General features: G+C 39.6%; 1 protein-coding gene across 3 annotated transcripts in view; it reads right to left on the bottom strand.

The window, feature by feature from the left end:
- Nucleotides 1-1,445: 1,445 nt before the first annotated feature.
- The window catches only part of LOC121511320 (regulator of microtubule dynamics protein 2), an 83,995-nt gene continuing 63,733 nt past the window's right edge, over nt 1,446-21,707 (bottom strand). For all 3 annotated transcript variants that reach the window (XM_041789955.1, XM_041789953.1, XM_041789954.1), the window contains exons 6-11: nt 17,230-17,305; nt 16,577-16,654; nt 11,435-11,533; nt 6,260-6,313; nt 6,084-6,164; nt 1,446-5,047 (exon numbers count right to left, since the gene is read on the bottom strand). In XM_041789955.1, the coding sequence (XP_041645889.1) occupies nt 4,994-5,047; nt 6,084-6,164; nt 6,260-6,313; nt 11,435-11,533; nt 16,577-16,654; nt 17,230-17,305 (442 nt within the window). In that variant the 3' untranslated portion in view covers nt 1,446-4,993. The remainder of the gene's footprint in view (nt 5,048-6,083; nt 6,165-6,259; nt 6,314-11,434; nt 11,534-16,576; nt 16,655-17,229; nt 17,306-21,707) is intronic.

The following is a 21,707-nucleotide window of genomic DNA, read 5'->3' as shown; positions in this document are numbered from 1 at the left end:
TCTGAACCGTTTGGGCGCGGTCAGAAAGTGACAGGACCAATCAGTGACAAGGGATAGTACTTTCAGGCACGGTGGACCAAGCAGCAACAAAAGGCCAGTGCAATTATGGCAGAAGAGATTAGTGTGGATGCTGCTGAATCGCCAGTTTTATCAGAACTTGACGACATTTCTTCGTTAAAAGAACAGAGAACAGCAGTGAGTTGTTTTTCTTTTCAAACACAAAAGTCGTGTACTGACATGTCTATAGCCACCATGGTTTGCGTAATTCCTCAGTAGCTGCGCATGCACACCGCTATGTCATGTGTTTTGGTGCTTTGATTGGCCCGAAAAGATGTGACAGACAGAACGTTTATCCAATCACCCTCTGAGATTTTTTTCAAAGGCTCTGCCCTTTCCTAAAAGCTGTCTATGAGTGGTTTACACATCCATCTGCCAGGTTATAATTTCCCCATGTATGAGCATTATTTTTACTATGGTTAAATTAAGTTTACATGCATTATTTCACAGCGCTGGACTACACCATTTGGACATTTTTAAGGGAGGAGCAGGGGCCCCCCAGTATTTCATTTCACTCTATTTGTACAAATTTCAGTCAGTTGACAAGTTCATTTAGTTGCTTTTGATTCAATAATGGCACTAATTGCTAAGAATATATAAATAAAAACTCACTTTTCATTGCAGGCTTCGCAAGGGCCCCTCCCTACTGTGGGCCGGGTAATCAGCACCCTTTTCCCCACCTGCGCAATGCCCATGTTCTCAACTCAAGAGACTGTGGTGGGTCCTGAGGCCAGACCAGCTGAGAACCACAGCTCTAAAGGTTGGACTGCAGTCCTGTCAGAGCATCTAGCGGTCTGAACTTTTCAGTAGACTGAATCTGAAAGGCTCTTCTTATGAAACATGCTGTCCTGTCTTTTAGGCCAGCATGTACAGATACAAAGATTAGATGTAATCATGCAGGAACATACTAAAAGATACCTGTGCTTAAAAGTAAAACATCAAAAGTTCTCGTCATGTTAAAGAAAAAAAAAACAGCTGTACGTTCAGTCTAAACAGGGCGAACAAGGATTATAAAATGTGTTTTCATGACTGTATAAACAAACACCTGTCCTTATTTGGGACGCTCCCACTGGTAGTGGCTCTATCATGGAAAGAAATGCGGAGACATGACTCGACTGGAGGAGAGTTGGCCTCAATCTGATTCAGTAACAAAATTCACGAATGCTTTGGCACAAAATGTATGGTGTGAAAAAAACATTACCATCCCTGGTCGTCATGCAGGGGCCTGCTTGTTAAAGTTTCTGCTGATTAAGAGTGATACATTTTATTAGAATAATTACTGAACATTTTAAAAGGAGGCTAGATAACACAAGTGATTGCTCAGGGTATTTCTTATAAACAGCAATAAAAGTAACGAGCACACAAACAAGACAATTGACAAACTGTTGCAAAGATTTAATTATAGATTCCAGTACCATTAATCATTCAGTGCACGCTGCCTGTCATAAACCATACAGTATCATCTCTGTGTAGTGTTTCAGGTGTCATATAACTTTAAGGAATTGCTTTGGCATGTGAATCAAACCAAATACATTCGTTATGCTGGTCGAAACATTGGTAAAGTGACAATAAAGAACAGTTCTTTTAGTTGTTGCACAGCTCTAATATAACTTAACTAAACTCTAAAATAAAAACAAATCTCAAGAATTAAATAAACTAAAATCTTACATTGCATTCAATTTGCATCGAAAAGATTCAAGGGAAGCACGTTTCACAAGTCAGTAATGCATAAAAGTCATGAAATCAATTCTTTGAACACCATGTAAGTCTTATCCAATCATATTTTAGTGGCTTTTGCTAACCTGGAATGTAGGATATGAGGCCATCATACATGTTTAATTAATTACAGCTTTTGCTAAACTCCTTTTTATTTTATTGCAGCTCCATCAACCTAACTCTCTTTGCACCTTCACTCACATGCACACAAGTCATTTGTTACACTTCATATTATTTGTTCTTTGAGTACAAATGAAGCCGCACCATGATGTTCTGGATGTTCTAGTTGTATACATACAGCCTCCTATTTGTATTTTCATTTTTCAACTCAGAGGCTTTTAATGGTACAATTCTGTAAAATGCCATTATAAAATGTCCCCTTAAAAAGGATTTCCATCCCACAGATGAAAAAAATAACAATAGAGAAATCGAATTTAAGAGTCAGAGCTTGATATAAATTCCCCAACCACTTCATTAGGTACACCTGTTCAACAAGTCAATAACACAAATACCGAATAAGCCAATCACATGGCAGCAACCAAATCCTTCTGACATGTAGACATGGTCAAAATGATGTGCTGAATTCAGAAGGAGCATTGGATTGGATAGGAAAGGTGATTTAAGTGACTTTGAGCTTGCCATGGCTGTTGACAGTCTAGTGGGCTTTCATGTTGTTAATGCCAAAACAGACCAGGCAACACTGTCACAGTCTTCTTTTGTCCAATTTTGATGAGCCTGCATGAATCGCAGCCTCAGTTTTCTGTACTCTACTGACAGGAGCGGCTGCAGGCGTGGTATTCTGATGCCATCTCATCTGTTTCAATGTTTGATTTGCTCTCTGTTCAGAGATGCTCTTCCGCATACCTCTGTGATAACACCTTGTTATTGGACTTATTGTAGTCTTTCTATCAGCTCCACCTAGCCTGGTCATTCTCCTCAGACCACCATCAACAGAGCAGTGTGACCCAGATAACTAGGGATGCATGATATTTAACTTAGATATCAGTATAAGGAGATATTAGCTTAAAAAGTTAATTGTCTGCATTGACAGCTGACATTTTCTTATGATATTTTCAACTGATATACAATTATGTGCATATGTTTCAGGCATGCAAGGTGCTCAGGAATCATCACATGCCCAATGGGCAGAGTCAAGCATGACACGTTCGACACGTGTTGCTTGGTAGCCAAGATCAAGCTTGATGAAAACTCTTTTGTCCAGGCCTTTTCACCCCTGGTAATACGCCCGGAAACCGCCAGTGGTATTTGGGCCCTTGGGACATTCACAGCACGACCAGGGGCTCTTGGAAACCTTTCTACCAGTCCTGACAGTACCCTAGGCCGAGCTTACTTGCCACATCCATTCCTTACTGTCCACCCTTAAGGTTTGGACTTTAGTTTTTTTTTTTTTCAAACGATTATTTTCCCATGGCCCTGGTAATATGGAAGGACATCCAGAGCATGACTGGTGGTTGTGCCAATCCTCCTTCACTGCTGGTGCCCTGAGGCAGCATACTCGTCACATCTACACTTTACTGCAGCCTCAATTTTTGGCCCAAACATGCCTAGAAATTCTGCAAAGTACAGCATATCAGCTGTAAATATCCACCGCATGTAGGAATATATTTGTGGATTTTAGGCAGGACCAACATCAGCCTATTTGTTTTTCTTTTTTCATCCACATTTCTTAAACTTAAATGTAATTTCTAAGGACTTAAGTTTGCTTCTTTGTTCATCCCTAAACATTCGAGTGTGTTTTAAGGGCTGAGGCAAAAATCCAATATTCTGCATCCCTGCAGAGAAATGCTGTTCAGGCCAGCCTGTCTGGAACCGACAACCATAGCTCATTCAAAGCCACTTAAATCATCTTATAACATGCTTGGTTTGAGCTTTAACTGATCATCTCAACCATGTCTACATGCCTATATCATTGGTTGCTGCTATTTGAAAGGCTGAAGATATATTTATACTGATTAATGATACCTGATGGACTGGCTGGAGATTTTAATGTACATAAAGGAGAATCTATCCAACAAAACACTGACATTTGTTTCCTTTTGAACATTATAACCATCACTCTGATTAAGAATTTTCATGCACCACAAAATCTGACATACTGACACAAATTTGTCCCTTACTTATTGACTCTCAACTAAAAAGACAATGGGTAGTAAAAATCTGGAAGAGGGTAGATTAAACCCATTTGATACCCAAGCATGAACCTGTTTGCTGTCTAAAGGTAGCCAAAAGATAATTACAAATGTTCTTTACTGAATAACTGCCCAGGTTTGCCTTGAATTTTCCCTATACATTATCTTGGATGAAATGGTAATGATTTTGTCAGATTAAAAAGTTCAACAAAAATAGATACAACTTAAATCTTTAGATAATAAGATTTGAATATCCTGAGCTTAAACTCAGTGGATGGTTGCTGTATGATAATAAAAAATAGTCTTTAATGGACAGATAATAGAGTTCATCAGATATGATAGAAATGTCATTTTCATCCCATCATTTCTCTGAAATGTGGATTTAAATGTAGTCAGAGAGCTGGTCTGACTGAAGGCAGAAGGAAGAGGTCGCTCTGAGGGCACAACATTCATAGATCTTTGTTTGGGTGCACCATTGTCTGACAACATTTTGTTATTGCCTCTTCAATGTGTCATTGGAGACACACACAAAAAAAAAAACAGGACGGAAGAGGAAGAACAGAAAGTCCTGCAGGTCACCTTAAGAGTGAGAAGTTTTTGTTTTTAAGGAAGCTGTGTATCCTGGAGACACTTCTGTGTCAGCACAGTGGTCTGAGAGGGCGTCTGCTACACGCTGCTGCACAGATCCACTGGGAATATATGAACTGTATATATATGCTACAGTTAAAAACATTAACTATTACCTATGATTATTCTAGTTTTTAAATGACTTGATTTGATAAAGGAAGGAAACTAAAGACCTCTCTGATTTAATAAAACCAGAAACAGAAGGTTTGTTTTCCACCATTAAAAATAAAAAACAGAATAAAAAGAACAAAACTCTGATTTAAAACCACAGAGGACGGCTCTGGCTGTGGTAGCTCCAGCTCTCATAGCTGTTATGATGCCACAGCACACTTTCCTCCACTCACAGAGTGAATTATCATGATGGCTTCTCAATAAACACTATAAACACACACACAAACACACACTATCAGCAGCATTTAAAAACACATCCTCCTCTGCTGTGGTCACACTCCCAACGCCGGGCAGAGTAAGTCTAGCTCCTTTTGTGCCTCTTCATCCTGAGAAACAAAAAACATTATTTTATTATTTTGCATGCAGTTAAGTTTTAAATTATTTATTCATGAAGTGTAAGAAAGTTTTAGGTTCAGTATTGGTTCAGGACAGTCAGTACAACTACATGAGCCGAGTAAAAGTTAAATCATTGTGTTGGTCCAGCTACGTAACTTTAAAAGCACATTAGCATGTCAGTTTGACTAAAATCATACCGAATCCAATTTCTTGAAGTGGAATTATCGAGGTCGATGTGCTCTTGGAAACTTTCAGTGCAGCAGAATGTTTTTGTATTCTTCCCCAGATCTGTGCCTTGCAACAATCCTGTCTCTGAGCTGTGCAGGCAGTTCCTTTAACCTCCTGACAGGTTTTTGCTCTGATATGCATTATTAGCTGGGAGGTCTTCTATAGAGAGGTGTTTGCATTTCCAAATCATATCCGATCAATCTAATTTACCACAGGTGGACTCCAATCAAGGTGTAGAAACATCTCAGCAAAGACCCAGAGAAATGAGAGGAACCTGAGCTAAATTTCGACTGTTTTTGCAAAGGAATACTTGTGTCAAAAGAACATTTTAGCTTTTTCATTCTTAACAAATTTGCGAATATTGTTTGGGGTACTGAGTGGACATTAATGACAATAAAGATTTTTTTTGACTGTAGCATCAGGTTGCAGTATAACTAAAGTCAAAAAGTGAAGAGGGTCAAATACTTTCTGAGCCCCTACTTGCAAGCTTTAGATAGTATCTGGGGAGTCCCATTTCACAAATGACTTTTTTTCTGATGAAATCATGACTGCTTATATTTGCATTTAATTGAATTTGTGAAAAAACTGAAACTAAACCAAGCCCATCGTAACTCGCTGCAAGGGGACATACTGCCAGCTATCACAGCAGAGGCTGACATGCTTCCATCAATAATTTGATTTTCCTGCAGTGCTAAAACACGGAGACAAGGAAAGTAGCCCAGTTAAGTTGCCTAATCAAACTATAACCGTAGCTTTGCATTACCATGCATGTAAACACAGTGAGTGAGGAAGTCTAACCTCTTTGGACTCAGCCTTCATTGAACATGCAGCTTCACACATCTTCTTCGCCCTCTCTCTCTGCCCAATGTCTCTGTAGCACTGTTAAAAAAAGGAAAAAAAAACCCCAAACAGTTAATTTAGTGGATCTACAACACAACGGTGTACAGTGGTGTCCTAAAACCTGAGGCACTGACCTTAGCGAGATATACATAGTTGAGCTTGGAATATCCTGGATTGAGCTCCTCAACCTAAATATATGACAAAACAAATAATTCACATTTACAAGACATTTATTACAATTCTTAAGGCTAAACCTTTACATTCAACAATCAGATGCACATATAAAGATTTAGATTTACTGCAAAGGTCCACAATTGGATCTGTGCCTTAATAAAAATGTAGAACTACAACTACAAAAGTCAGATACAGAAAAACGTCGATTACAGGTCAAGTCACTGTTGTCAAAACTGTCGATAATCTAAACATTTTGGTGTCATGTGTTTAATTACAATGTAATCTCTGTTATTTTAATGCTGGATAGTAGGGAAAAGTACCAAAGCTATTAAAAATGAAGATCTTCGGTTATGTTCAATCCAGAAGCTGCTGCACACAGAAAAAAAAATAAAGAACTGTCAAGACTGCACTAATATGATGCCATTGTTATGATATGATGAGCTTGTATTTTGGTGTAGCACTGGTTTCACTTTTACTAGGATTTTATCCAAGTTTAAAAATCATGTATTGTGACAACCCTCGGTCATGAACTTGCATTAAGACTAATAGAAGCCTGTGGGACTGTGTAATGATTAGTTTAAGCTGACATAACCACTGATTAGACTCTTAACTACTGGTTCAAGATTGTAGGGCTAGTATAATGACCCATCACAGACCCTGTTTACATTTAGCATTAACACCAGTGCAGGGATTTAGTCGTTGCCTTTGGTCAGAAGTGCTTTAAGGTTTAAGTCACATTTTTTGTCTTTTTTTACACGTTAAAGTTTTGTTCCAGATTCAGTCAATGCAAACTAAAAGACATTTTAGCCCAGTTTTAGTCAATAAGAAGTCCTAACATTTTGGCCATTACTTTTACTAAAATTTTCTATCTCTATAAACCAATGTATTTAGCCATATTGTAAAACTAGTTTAACTGCAAACCCCTCATATCAATGCAGTATCAAAAGTTTCATCAGTTCAAAAGACCTCCACAGGGAGGAGACCAGAATAAATTCTGATTAGATGTCTCTAAACACCTCAACTGGCTCCTTAAGAGGCAGAGGAGCAGTGGCTCTACATCCAGATCCCTCCAGATGTCTGAGCTCCTAAGGCTGGACACACACTATAAGATTTTAGGCCCAATTTGAGGTAAGTTTTGCCTCCCCCTACAATCGTGGGGGTGTATCCAGAGTAGAGCCTTGTCGAAAACGATTATTATTCTGAGTAGTCTGCATGTGTGTGGTGTCAACACATTTATTTTACTGCTCCAAATCATGTCAGAGCCTCCCAGAATCTAAACTGTAAATATCAAATGCCTTTGATATTTACAATTCTAGGTCGTAGTGCCTCTGACGGAGTACCCACAACAACCAATGAGAGAGAGCAGATAGAGTAGCGTCATCAGCCGGATCTTACATACTTTCCCCCACTCACAACCATAAACACAACTGTAGCTTCATTCCAGCCAGGATTTCATCCTGTGTTTTTCCCCTTTTATGATTTTTGCGGCAACCATAACGCATCCCAGGGCAGCCTGTTGAGGACGGACAGCAAGAGAGTATGGACAGACATCTGTGTCTGATTGTTTTTTTCAGAAGTCACATGATCACGCAAGATCGCTGGCAGATCGGCAGGTGTGTGTATGAAAAATAGTTTGAAATTGTCCTCATGTATGTGGTCTCCCACTGTTTTAAAATTGTTCAGATTTAAAAATCGTCTATTGTGTGGCTGGTGTAACCCAGTCTCTATGGCTCAGCCCAACCACCCTCCTGAGGAATCTCTTTTCAACTTAATTATTCAATAACGTCTTATTTCTTTTTCTATGGCTTCATTTCTCCACTTCATCTTAGTGCAACTCACACACTGCTGCTCTCTCACGGCTATGGCAACTTTAGGCTCTGGAAGCCAGACTCCTAGCTAAACAGTGACATCTACAGGCATGGAGGTCAATGAAATCACAGGATGAGAGGTCATTTTTTTAAAAATAAAACTGATGTGAGTGGCAAAATCCATATGATGACACCAAAACAGTTATTGTATCTTGGTGTATCAATATTTAGAGCACAGCCTTAATACTTCCACTAGTTAGAGCCCAGGGATCCCAAGTAAACTAGCATTTAAGGCTCAGGGTCTACATAACCGCTGCTTAAAGACCAGAGGGATTAAAACTGGTGAGAGGATGGGGACTTGTATAAACACTGGTAAGATGTGACGTTTAAGCCAGGGAACTTCCATAACTACTGGCTAAGAGTGCCAGAGCAATCTTAACAGGCAAAGATACCAGGAACCTGTTGGTTACAGGCTGCCTGTATAATTGCTGGTTTATGGCAAGGATGACTCTAAAACCAGTCATGGGAAACCCTGGTCCTGTATAACTGCTGGTTTAAGGTCAGAGAGATTACCCCTGGTCAGGTGTTGGACCTGCCTAACCTGGTAGGATATCAATGTTATAGCTTCACGGCCCACCAGGAGGCCCTCCTCCAGGTCACCAGTGACATGTTTTTACAGGGATCGCTTAAACCTCATTGACAGATGAGATACACAAGATATGAGGAAAAGGCATGCTCAGGAATATTGGCCAGAAGCAAAATTCATTCCTGTACTATATAAACATTTGGATAGTGGAAGTACAGTTTAAGCCTCTCTAAATACTGAATGTTTGTTCTCTGAAAACTGGGAACATGATGATCTGTGGACAAGCTACAAGTGAGTGCTAGATAAACATGTTTCATTAATCAGGGCAGCTCAGGAGAGAGCAAGCTATCAGCTTCACAGAATGACAATAAAAACAAGAATAATCCCTGAATATTTGATTTTATTTTCTAGTTAACTTTGATAGTTCACCTAACACGCATACCGAGTAGAAGCATTTCTAGTGTCAATCTAACAACCCATCAGCTGATGTTTAGCAACAATTTTGGCCCTTAACTCGATGACTAAAGAGCTTCCTGTGCAGCCAGCGACAAAGGCCTTTTGGACACATATTTTTTCAGCGCATTGCCTGCGGAGTATATCCAGGTATACAGAGCATAGCCACTTATTTTTTATTCTCTATAGAGCAGTAGCTCAACTGCTCTTGCCTCAGGACCCACCAATTTCATTGATGACAAATCATGACCCAAATTTCCAAAAAGGTTCAACAATGCTAACCTTGTAAAGCAGATGGATATGCCCGTTTCCGTGTTTCACACTGGCAAATCCATCTTGCAAAGCTCCCATCTTAACAGTTTGGGCCCAGTCAGAAAGTGACAGGACCAATCAGTGGCGAGGGCCAGCACTCTCAGTCATGTCATAAGCAAGCAGCAACAAGAGGCCGGTGCAGATGTGGTGGAAGAGATTAGTGTGGATGCTGCTAAAGTGTCAGTTTTATCAGAACTTGACGACATTTCTTTGTTAAAAGAAGAACAAAGAACAGCAGTGAGCTTATTTCTTTTCAAAAACGACAGAAGTCGCGTACTCACATGTCATGGAACCATGCCATGGTTCACATTATGCAGTTCTCTATGTATTTACCTCTCGGAAGCAGCTACTTCACGTGTTTTATTGCTCTGATTGGTCCATAAAGATGTGACAGATCAAACGTTCATCCAATCAACCTCTGAGTTTTTTTTTTCAAAGCCTCTGCACTTTCTTAAATGCAGCGTATGAGAAGTTTTCCAGATGGATGTGTGAAACACATCCATCTGGTGTGTCAGGTTACAAAAATGCACATTTAAAAAAATTTAAATGTTGCACTGAAGATCTTGGATGAAACAGAATTTATGACAGGAACAAGAGACAGGGCAAAACTCACATTTGACAACCCCCTTTCCCCATGATAACATGTACATTTCAGCCAATTTTCCAGGGATCTTGGGAAATTACTTCATTAACATGTTAAATCAGCTCTTTTATTTCAAGAAAAGGAGATAAAAGTGTTGGAATTTCAATAAAAAATTTAAATTTGCCCATTATCACAATAAAACAGAGTAAAATAAATGGTACGGTTGCATGTCCTTCAGAGGCTTTTGCCACCATTTTTTTCCAGATGCACATCCGTGACCCACTGAAAACTGCTCCGTGACCCACTTTTGGGTCCCGACCCATCAGTTGAGGAACTCTTCTATAGAGTGCACCCATTTCAAATTTCCTTCTCCTAGAATGGCAAAGGCAACGAAAAGTAATCTGAGCCCACTGGTTCATTGCTTTGTAACACATAACCGTCTACACCACAGTGAAACATGGTTCACTCAAAATGTGTACAGCCTTCAGTCTTTTGGGCCAGTGGTGATGATAAAATCTGCCTTTCTTCAGCTGATGATCTCATATTTTTCCTTTATTCCTGAAGCAGAGGAGTTAATTTGTGCAAATAGTAAAAGCCAGTTTTAGGTGAAATTAAATATGCAAGATGATCTAAAATGTCTTTGCTTATAACACATGGTGGTTATACTTTGCTTAAAAATAAGGGCGGTAAATTCAGAGTATACCCTCTTACCTAGACACCACTTAATTACAGTTCAGGTAAAAACTTATGTGACAAGCATGGAAATAGTGATAATAAAAACAACTTTGCTAGATCTATCCTTGGATTACTGCAGAAACGTTCTGGGGTTGCATTAAGACATGATTTCCATCTCTTTTATTCTCAACCTGGATTATTGTACTGCAAATAACCAAAGTTGACCAATGTAGAAATGAGGGGGACCATAGTGCTTTGGACTAGAAAACAAGATCTGCACAAAACTGTTCTTAAATGTAAAACAGTGGAAAGAGATAAACACAACTAACTGTTCAAATTCCTGGATAAATCCAGGATATTTTATTTTATTTCTTCATAAAGTCTGTAACTCTCTGAAACCAAATGCCCCTAACCATTACATTTCCCCTTTACTGTTTTCCTGCGTGTGAAGGTGAGAAAAAATGGAGAATTTCATCTTGTTCTTCACAGCCACTTCAATCGTTCTCTGACATCTGCATGACGACTTTTGATTTGTAACACTCCCCAGGCCTCCCCCTCCCTAAAAGCAGGCTTTGATATCTTTTAATGTGGTAAAATCACCAAAAACACTTTGAATTCAAACATTGAAGACACGTTGTATGAACTGCTTTGATTTTAGCATACCTTAGGACAGGAACATGTAAACACAGTGGTGTAAGTAATGACTGAATCAAAGTACCTTCAGAAAGTTCTTCAGGGCGTCTTCGATTGAAGCACTTGGGGGCTCTCCAAATAATGTAGCAGCGACTTTCCTCTCAATCCACGATAACTGAGCCACCTGAGGAATAATCAAAACACCTCAGATTAAAAGACAACTCTGCATTTTAGTTCACATCTAGTTGAACAGAAGTCTCTTTCTTATGAAAGCCAATTATTTTATTTTCTCCATCCTTCTTATCTTGAGAGAACAACATTATTGAACTCTTGACCTATTTCTCTCATTGTCTTGAGATAACAAAGCCTGCTCTCTAAGATAACAGTATACATTTCTAGTGACCTAGAAAACAAACAATAGTCTGGTCACTGTGGCCAGACCAGACCATGCTGCGATGGGCCACATTGATCAGATAAAGAAAGACTAGATCTCAGTGTGTTTTGTGCTTTTGAAACTCATCTCCATTTATTAATACAACATAAACAGCTGGAGAGCTCAAGAAAACTACTAGACATTCCTCTCTTTTACAAAAAACCTGCCTAAACTATATAAATAAACACTCTTCCATAGGTTGCTGAATCTTTTACTGACATTAGATAACAGCCCCGTGATCAGTATTTTCCTGAATCAGGTTGCTCACTAAATAATGAAATTTTCTTGTCTGGTAGCTGCAACTTCAAGTCACAATGCTATAATCAGGAACAAAAGGAATTACATTACTTGTGAGATCCACCTAATGTTGTTTGATCATAATTTATTAATCATTTGCCTTTGCACATGCATATTACTCAATTATATCAGGGGAGCCAAACAAATGAGCGCCAAGGCTGGGACAAAATCTGACATGAAAAGGTCTTTGCACATTGAGTCTGTTAATTTCTGACTTGTTTTCCGGTCTGTAACCCCATGAAAAAATTGCACACTGGGTTCAGTGTGTTATATTTTGCTATTCATTTTGTCTCTGTTCAATGGTTGATATCCACATAGTACATGGGCAAATCACAGTGTGAGGTTTCAGTGGTAGAAAGAGAGAGAAAATGAGCTTGGAGCCCTAAAAAAAAATTCGATATAGAATGATTTCCAGTGCTGCAAAAATGCATGTTTGGACTGACATGCATTTAGTAGATCAGTTTTTGTTGATTACCATATTTTCTTCTTCTTGTGGATGTAAATGGGTAACAGTGAACTGTGCTGTATAAGATCTGACAAGTCAGGAGACTAAAGAAGCACTACACAAGCTCAAGTTCTTCACCATTTATCATGTGTCAGCAACAACATCATGTTGACAGATGTGGAAAGTTCCTAATGTATTTTAAGTAGTTTTATTTCTGGTCATCTGAGATCAGAGATTATCTGAGATTGTCTGAGATTCCTCCTATTTCATCTAACTGCTAGGCAGGTATTTGGAGGCAGCCGTACTTTGTTTAACAGATCAAAATTCACATAAAACCTGCTTATACTGTTGCTATGATATGTGTATGGATGCAAACTGCTTTACTCAGCTCATTAAATGTAAAAATAATATACTTTATGGGTTTTGGTTGCCGTAAAAGAACACAATTTTTCATCTTCTGTTCCAGAACTGAAAGACACGTGTTCCCTGAGTGTGACTTTGCTGTATTTCCATGACCACAGGTAGCCTGTACACTGATACTTTCCAGAGGAGATGACTTTGGCCAGGAGAGCCTGGGTCAAACATGTAATGTTCCTGCCTCGCACCATTCATCAAAGCAGCGTCTAATTGCAGGTGTAGCATTGCTTTGGCGTCATCACAGAAACAGAACCGCTGGCTGAATATAAACAGTAGATCATTGTTAGACATGAACGCACCACAGACAGCCCATAAAACTCAATCCTTGGAAATATCAGGTGTTACTGCTGCACTAAATGTACACAGACCTTCACTTCTATTCTGCCTCTAATGTAAGAGTGTTATAAAACTTAATCTTAGTATCTGAAATAGCTTTTCTTAAGCTCAGTTCAGACTTAAGATTCACAGCAAGACCTGCTGAATCTTTAAACTGGCTCTCCACAACATACTTAAAGCCTGTCAGTTTAAACTGCTGCTACTGAGAGAGACAACGTATGTTTTCATAGCTATGACTCTTGTGCTTCAGTTTCCACTTCTGCGTCTTGCTGCATAGAACTTGTACCTATATGAGCGAGGATGGCATCAGTGGGTTACTTGTTACAATGGCAGTTCTAACTTCCCAAAGCAACACAAAAAAGCAAAGTGTTTCAAAGTAAAACCACCTTCATAAGAGTAAGTGATTAATATATTTCAACATTCTGTATATAACTCTGCCACTGTGACTGTGTCTGGGCTTAGACATGCTGATTGGCTGTTGAAACACATGACTTGCTGTATGTTCTAAAACTGGCTGTTGGCAAATTTACAAACTCAATCTAAGTCAAAAAAGTTGCTGCAACTCAGTTTAAACAGCTGCAACTATCTCCAGCAATGCTTGCTTAACAAATCTTTGGTCTGAACCACCGACAGGACATGGTTTTTAAATGCTCAAAAAGTCATTATCCTATAAAAAATGGAATATATGTACAAACACACACATATAAATGCACTGTATAAATAGTCAGTATTTTTAGCGATGCCCAGTTGTAATGCCCTTTTTTGCCAGAGGGTGGCTGAAGTGGATCTAAAAGCTGTTTGCAAGCTACCATTACATAACAAAAAAGAAGAAATGCTAAAAACTAAACGTTTAAACAATTACAAAATATGGCAGGTAAAGGCCGGCGCTGCTCAGCTCTTACATCTCTACTTTTTACTTCTTGTTTTGAATTTAAGAGTGTTCAACAAAAACTGTACTATGGTGTTTTTACTAATAGTAAACCAACTTTTTTTTTGAATTTCATTTATTATTGGCCCTCATTTATTGAACATTCGTAGTTGAGCAGGAACTTGGGTGTACAGTCATTTCCATGCACATATCGGCATTATCAATCTGAGCAGACATTTCCTTATTAATTTACTTTAAAAATAAAATAGGCTGAATTCAGTAATTATCAAAGTTTTGCTGTACACTGTAGTATCACAATATCATAGGAAATTGAAAAACCACATTTATTCAGAAAAAAACTGGAAACAAATTAAACATTCAGCTTCTTAAAAAGGAAATATTTTAGACCTCTGTGACTAAGTTAAGGGTTCAGCGGGAAAAGGAGTAATTTACTCCAAATAATCAAACAGTATAAACCCTGAGAGTGTGCTTAAGAGCTGAAAATCAAAGAACATAAAAAATTGATTTTTATTGATCATAATCAATCACCAGGTCTGGAGATTTAAAAAATCAATCTAATCCACTGTGCTTCATGTTGCACATGAATGAACAGCTGTAGGCTGGAAGAGACAAGAGCTCATCCAGAGCTATAAAATATAAGAATTATTACAGATATGTTTGGAATGAAATATATTCAGATAACATACATGAATCATAACAAAAATTCATTGGTTTTACAGGCTCTGGGACATTTCAAGCTTTCTTAGATCTCTTTTTTAGTCTCATGAACAGTCAGAAGAAAGTAGTTTATATCCACAGTAAACAGGTATATCCCTTTCTGCCATTCCACATTCATGAATAGCCTCTAATAATAATAACACCTGAGGTATAACAGCCACTCTCTCTCTCTAGGAAGTTTGAGGATGTCCTCCTCCTGCTAACATGCTGCCTCCTTTAAGAGCTAAAACACTTTTTTGTTGATCTCTTGAGAAGTGTCCACATTGTTTTAAAAGCTTAATGTCAAGAATACTGATTAAATTATGATCTGAACAGAAAGTGTTGTGATATTATCATATCCAAGTAATACATCACGGATGTAGGCTAAGTATTGTGACATCAGCTGGAGTTCAGCTGAGGTGATTTCAACACTGCAGAGGTGATTCTGATTCACTTTATGCCACATTTTAAGATTGAAAGAATAAACAAATATTTCATTTTTCCTTTACTTCTGTAACCTGGAGACTGAAACCATAACAAATGGAGTCATGGTGTCATTGCAGTATTATGTATCTCCATGTCATGAAACTCTAAGGGGGGAGGCCAGGGCGTGTTATTTAAATGACGGTTGTTTTCAGGCTCTGTATTCACACGCTGTTATTGGCCAGCTACGCACATTTCATAAATCAGACGTGGCTTTCTCCTAAGAGGATTTCTTTACCAAAATCGGTGCTGGTTTCTACACAAGTTTGATAAATGAGGGTTACTGAGAGAATAAGTTGTTAATAGAGGCCTTCCTTGTTTGAGGTACTCACAAAGGACTCCTTGATCGCTTGCAACATGAATCACAAATGCCAATTTTAACAGCTTTTCTCCTCATTTGCTCCTCATTGCATGTAAATGCACTGTATGTCAAAATTATTTTTTTAAGTTAAAGTTGTGTGATCAAATGCTTCATCTGTTAGCCTGCTAACAGCAGTTTGTATTATGTGTTAACATCAAGCTAACAAACTAATATGTGCTGTAGTCCATCTGTGGTTTATAACAAAATGGTGTAGTGAATACCTCTTCTTCATGATGCAGATCTGTCAGAATCAAGCAGCCTGTTTTAAATCTCTTCATTTCATTGTCATGACTACTCCCTACAACTCTTCTCCTTCTCTCTGAGCTGCATTATGATTTAGTATCGCCATTTACTTTTTTGAAGGCTAATGAGGGTGAAAGAGGCCCTGTGATTATTTGGCTATGAAGATCAAAATAGTGTCTGTGTGGAAGTACAGCTATTTGATTTTATTTAACTTTGCTTTAAATGGCCACCTCTATTCTGAACTTAGCTCTTCAGGCACTCAGGATGACAAGAGCCACAGAGTTATTGTTTGAAAAGGTCCTGAAACAACTCAAGACAAGTCTCTAAAAGGCTGCAGTTTTATTTCAAAACACTGGTTCTGATCAGTCCAGACGAGCACTGCAGGAACATGAGCCTGACAGAAACAGGATGAAAATATCTCCCTGTTCCAATCTGATTTACAGCTAACAATGGCTGGTGTTAACCTCCCGTAGTGCCTTCTGTGAATATCGCAGGGGGAAAAACAAACCTTAGGGAAAGCTAAACAGTAGGAATGAATGAGAGGAAACTGTGGGTGGGTGAGAAATGTCAGCCTCCATAAATTTACTGTTTGTCTATGCAGGGAGAGATTGTAGAGATATGACGTACGGCGTAGCACCAGCGGCCCAGCAGGTAGTAGGACAGCGGGTCTTGCGGCTTCAGCTCGATGGCTTTATCCAGATGATCCTGAGAGGCAGACAGACAGACAGGGAGAAGGTTTTCACAGTTGATTCATGACACGGCTGCTGTTTCCCCTGCCTTCTGTTCTGACCTGATCTGTCCTGCTTCACCAACCCACAACTATTTCACAAACACATCTCACACACGCAATCTCACCGAGCGACCACACACTCACACCCTCCCTCGTTCTTTTCCATTCTCCCCCTCGCTCTGATTCAGGGATTTTTCTTTCATAACTTCCCACTCCCGCACTCTATCTCTGCCTCCTTCACCTGTCAGGAGCTTTGCAGGTACACAGCGTTTGGGGGGGAGCCGCTGACAGAAGATAAAACGCTACGTGCCGTTGTTCCACACTCTAGCTTACGCAACTGAAGGGCTGTAGGAGTGGCTTAGCGGCTTAAGTGATATGTGGGGCTTGTCCCCTTTACCCTGAGTTCATGGGAAAAGCTATAGCCTGCATACTGTATGTATGAAAAATGTATACACAGGATACACACAATGCAAGGAGCCATAGGTTTTAGAACTGTGTAGAGAGCCAGACATAACAAACAGAGTATTCATAGTGTTACACAACAACTCACCTTAAAGATGTATCCGTTCTTTATCTTGTTCTGCACTGTGTCATATTCTGCCATGATCCCACACATGATGGCATACCTGTGGACACACAATATCATGTTCATTAGCTTTCTGCTACAAGTAAAACATACAGGCTTACAGCTGATCCAGAAATCTGAATCCTTGACCTGGCTGGACAACTTCACCTCTTTCCTCACTCTGTCTTGTTGTTAAAATTAAGAAAGCAATTTCTGAACCCAGCGCCAATCCTTGTCTCGATCACCTGATCTCAGGGTTATACCTCAGGGAACAGAGAGGAACCTTTCTTTTGTTCTAGTGCAGCCAGCAATCTTCTAGGCAAGATTTCCTTTTCCATTTGGCGTTTATTTCTCTTTTCCCCAGAACAGTGCCATTCATCTGAGGAGTCTCAGTTCCATAGTCTGCAGAGGTGGGAAGTAAAGAAGCACAAATACTTCCACTTTTTACTTCTACCCCCTACAGTTGAACACAACTATCTGTATTTTCTCCTCCTTACATTGCCCAGACAGGCTTGTCACTTGTTTCAACCTAAAAGGATGAGGACAGGACATAAAAAACAGTTGCCAATCATCCCATATTAGCTGGGATGTCCCTTATGCTAAGCAGAACTTGTAGTCCCAAGAAGGATGCCCCATGCCCCGTATTTTGGCGTTGGCTGTAATCACTAGACAACTCTACACTGATCCTGGTCAGATCACATGCACAGCATGTAACCTGTCATGCATTAATCACAATAGTCAAGTGCCACCTGTCAATCATTCACAGTTGTCTCACACACATCAGCGATCACTGAGATAAGTTTCATGTTGGATGGTTTTCTTTGTTTCGCACTCAAATGTGGATTAAAAATATGGATAAACTCACAAAAAAGAAACAGCTTTAAAGCTACAACAAGGAATATGAAGCACTGGAGACGTAGCTTAAGCCAGTGAAGACTTGGCATTCTGCACTGTGTCGTTTTCAGTCCATGGAGGTGAGATGACTGAACACAGCAGTGATGCACAAGAAGGCAACATGAGCAAAGGTTAGCAATATTGGTGTAATTTTTATGTCATCAGCAACACCAGAAGATTTAAAATACAAGGACCTTTCTCTAGTGTAGGCCTATGAAAGGACTAAAGTCTCCTTGACACTGTTCAGAACAAAAAGAAAAATCCATGAAAAGTGAACTTGGTAAGTCGTGCCTCTCTTTTGGATTTAAAGTATTCTTTAAATGTACTCAGCCAAAGTTCAAGCAGGAAGACTGTTTTCACTCATTCATTAGTCACCACACCTTCATATCTCTCCCTTCCTCTGTTTTTTTTCTCTTCCCGCTGAGATGATCAGCTGATTATGGGCGTTTAATCTCTTAAGCTCTCAGCTAATCAGATTTTACCACAACCTTGTCTGACCAACCATCATGCACCTGCTATATTTTAAATCTGTCATTCTCTCTTTCACAGTCAGCCAGTTGTTTCAGTATAGATGCTGCAGCCCTCCTCCACCCCAGCCACCTCCATTCAGTTATCAGCCTCTAGTCTGGATCCTCACTGGTCTCCTGATCACCTCATCCTGCATTCCTCAGTCTCCTCCTCCAAGCCACCTCAGTGGTCTCCCAGTCCAGCTTCTCAGAAGTCTATCCCTCATTTGATCCTGCATCCCTCATCAACACCACCACCAGTGTCTAGACTCCATAGGGGGGTATCCTATTCCTGCCGTTTGCCTCACTACCTCTTCAAGTATATGGAGTCATCAGGACGGACCCTCATCGCCAAAGACTTTCCAAATATCATTTTCATTAATTTTTTTTTTTTTTTTTTTAAGATTTATTTTTGGGCATTTTTGTGCCTTTATTTGATAGATGAGGACGGTGGATAGAGTTGGAAACAGGGACAAGAGCGGGGGAGAGACATGCGGTGAAGGGCCTTAGGCCGCATTTGAACCAGGGCCCTCCACGTACATGGGATGTGCCTTAAACCACTAGGCCACCTGCGCCTCAATTTTCATTAAATTTTCAAAATAAACTATTGTCTATTGTTTGTTTATTAAGCTTATAAGCTGGGTTTTTTCTTACAGTTTATTTTAAGGTTAATTGAAGCAGCTCTTAAAGTGGAGTCCAGGGACTGTCAGAGGCCGATAAGGGAAAAAAAGGAAAAAAAAAATCTATAAATGCTAAAATGTTAACATTATTATTGATTTCTAATCATTTTCTATAGAGGATATATCTAAAATTATTAGACTGAGCTCTCTAATCATTTTTCAGCATAAAGACTATTTCTGGGGAAAGGTGATGTTTATGATAGATCCCTTTTCCTTTTAAATTATAGTCATGCATAGATCAAAACAAAAGATAGCGTACCTTATTTGACACTGAAAGGTTGGCTACCCAAATCTACGAGGAGAGTGAAGCTGAAGTTTCCATGTTGATCGTATTTCAAGTTCTGTTGCTAAATTGTAAAACTTATTTGGCTATAAGAGAGGAGAAAGGTTGTCATTCTTTGACAACCTTACTTAACAAAGAATGTGTCTAAAAACTTCTGACTCATGTCAGCTAAGAGCAGGAAACTGAGGCCACAGTTCACACACACTCACCCAAATTGAACAACAGAAGATTAGAATAGCATTGTCTGGTCTGAGTCTTGATTTCTGTGGCAACATTTGGATGGTATGTTCAACAACAACATGGTGTAAACAACATGACAGCATGGGCCCATCCTGTCTTGTATCAAAAGTTCAGGCTGCTGCTAGTGGTGTAATGGTTTGTGAGATATTTTGTTGGCACAGTTTAGACCCCTTAGTACCAGCTGAGCATTGTTTAAACCCCACAGCCAACCCGAGCATTACTGCTGACCACGTCTATCCTTTTATGACCACAGTTCACCCCTCTTCTGATTGACACTCTCAGCAACACATTGTGCCATGTCAGAAAGCTCAAATCATTATCATGGTTATCACCACAGTGCAGAAATGGCCTCTGCAGTCACCAGATCTCAATTCAATACAGCACCTTTGACATGTGGGGAATGGGAGTTTCAAATGATGGATGTGCAGATCTGCAAGAAGTGCATGATGCTATGGTGTCAAAGGAATGTTTGCATCGTTATTATTAATATGGTAAATATGTACACTTTATAGACAAAAGTGTTTGGCTGCCTGACCATTACACCCAAGAGACAGTCATGATATTATATTCAAATTCATGTACTTTAATATGGACTTGCCCCCTCCTTTGCAGCTATAACAGCTCCACTCTTCTTGGAAAGCTTTCTACAACATTGTGGAGTGTTTCTGTGGGAATTTGTGCCCATTCATTCTGTAGAGTATTTATGAGGTCAGTTACTGATATTGGATGAGAAAGCCTGTCTTGCAATTTTTGTTCCTGTTCATCCCAAAGGTGCTCAGTGGGGCTGAGGTCAGTGCTCTGTCAAGTTCTCCCACACCAAACTCATCAAACCACATCTTTATAGTCCTGGGGCACAGTCATGTTGGAAAAGATAAATGGCCCTCCCCAAACTGTTGCCACAAAGCTAGAAACATAGCATTGTCCAAAATGTCTTGGTATGCTGAAGCATTAAGATTGGCCTTCAATGATGAAAAAAGGCCTTGCCCAAACCCTGAAGAACAGCCCTATACCATTAACCCTCCTTAACCAAACTTCACAGTTGGCACAATGCAGTCAGGCAGGTAACGTTCTCCCAGCATCCACTAAACCCAGACTCACCCATCTGACTGCCAAACAGAGATGTGTGATTTGCCACTCCACAGAACACACTTCCACTGCTCCACAGTCCAGTGTCAGTGTGTCTTACAACACTCCATCCAATGCTTGGCATCGGACTTGGGGATGTGAGGCTTGCATGCAGTTGCTCGGACATGAAGCTCCTGACGCTGAGTTTTTGTGCTTGCATTAATGTCAGTGGAAGTCCTGAACTCTTCAGCTGTGGAAACAGCAGTGTTGGTGATTTTTACCCACAATGCACCTTAGCAGTCATTGACCCTGCTCTGTGATTTTACATGGTCTCCTGCTTCAGGCTACGTTGTAGTTGTTCGTAAACACTTCAACTTTCTAATAATATCACTTAAGGCTGACTGTGGAATATCCAGCAGGGAGGAAATTTCACAAACCATCTGACTGCAAAGGTGGCATCCATCAAAGTACCACACTTAAAGTCATGGAGCTCTTCAGAATGACCCATTTTGTATCAGAGAAGTTTGCAAATGGAGAATGCATGGCTGGGTGCTTGATTGTATTTGTACACCTGTGGAAACAGGCCTGTACAACAAACTGCTGAGTCAAAGAAAGGTTTATTTATTAGGTAGTAGAAGTCACCTGTTGGAGAAATGCTGATGTGTTGTCATGGTCAAACAGGATAGAGTTGGTACAGCGAGGGTCGTGAAGGAATGAAAAATCATTATTGGGTAAATTGTTATTTTAAACATCAGTATTGTATCGACCCAACTGTTCACTTTTTTTGCACCTCTG

The sequence above is a fragment of the Cheilinus undulatus genome, linkage group 6, assembly GCF_018320785.1.
Source record: "Cheilinus undulatus linkage group 6, ASM1832078v1, whole genome shotgun sequence".
Lineage (NCBI taxonomy): Eukaryota > Metazoa > Chordata > Actinopteri > Labriformes > Labridae > Cheilinus > Cheilinus undulatus.
The sequence above is the reverse complement of the archived record's forward strand: the minus strand, read 5'-3'. Positions and strand labels throughout refer to the sequence as shown.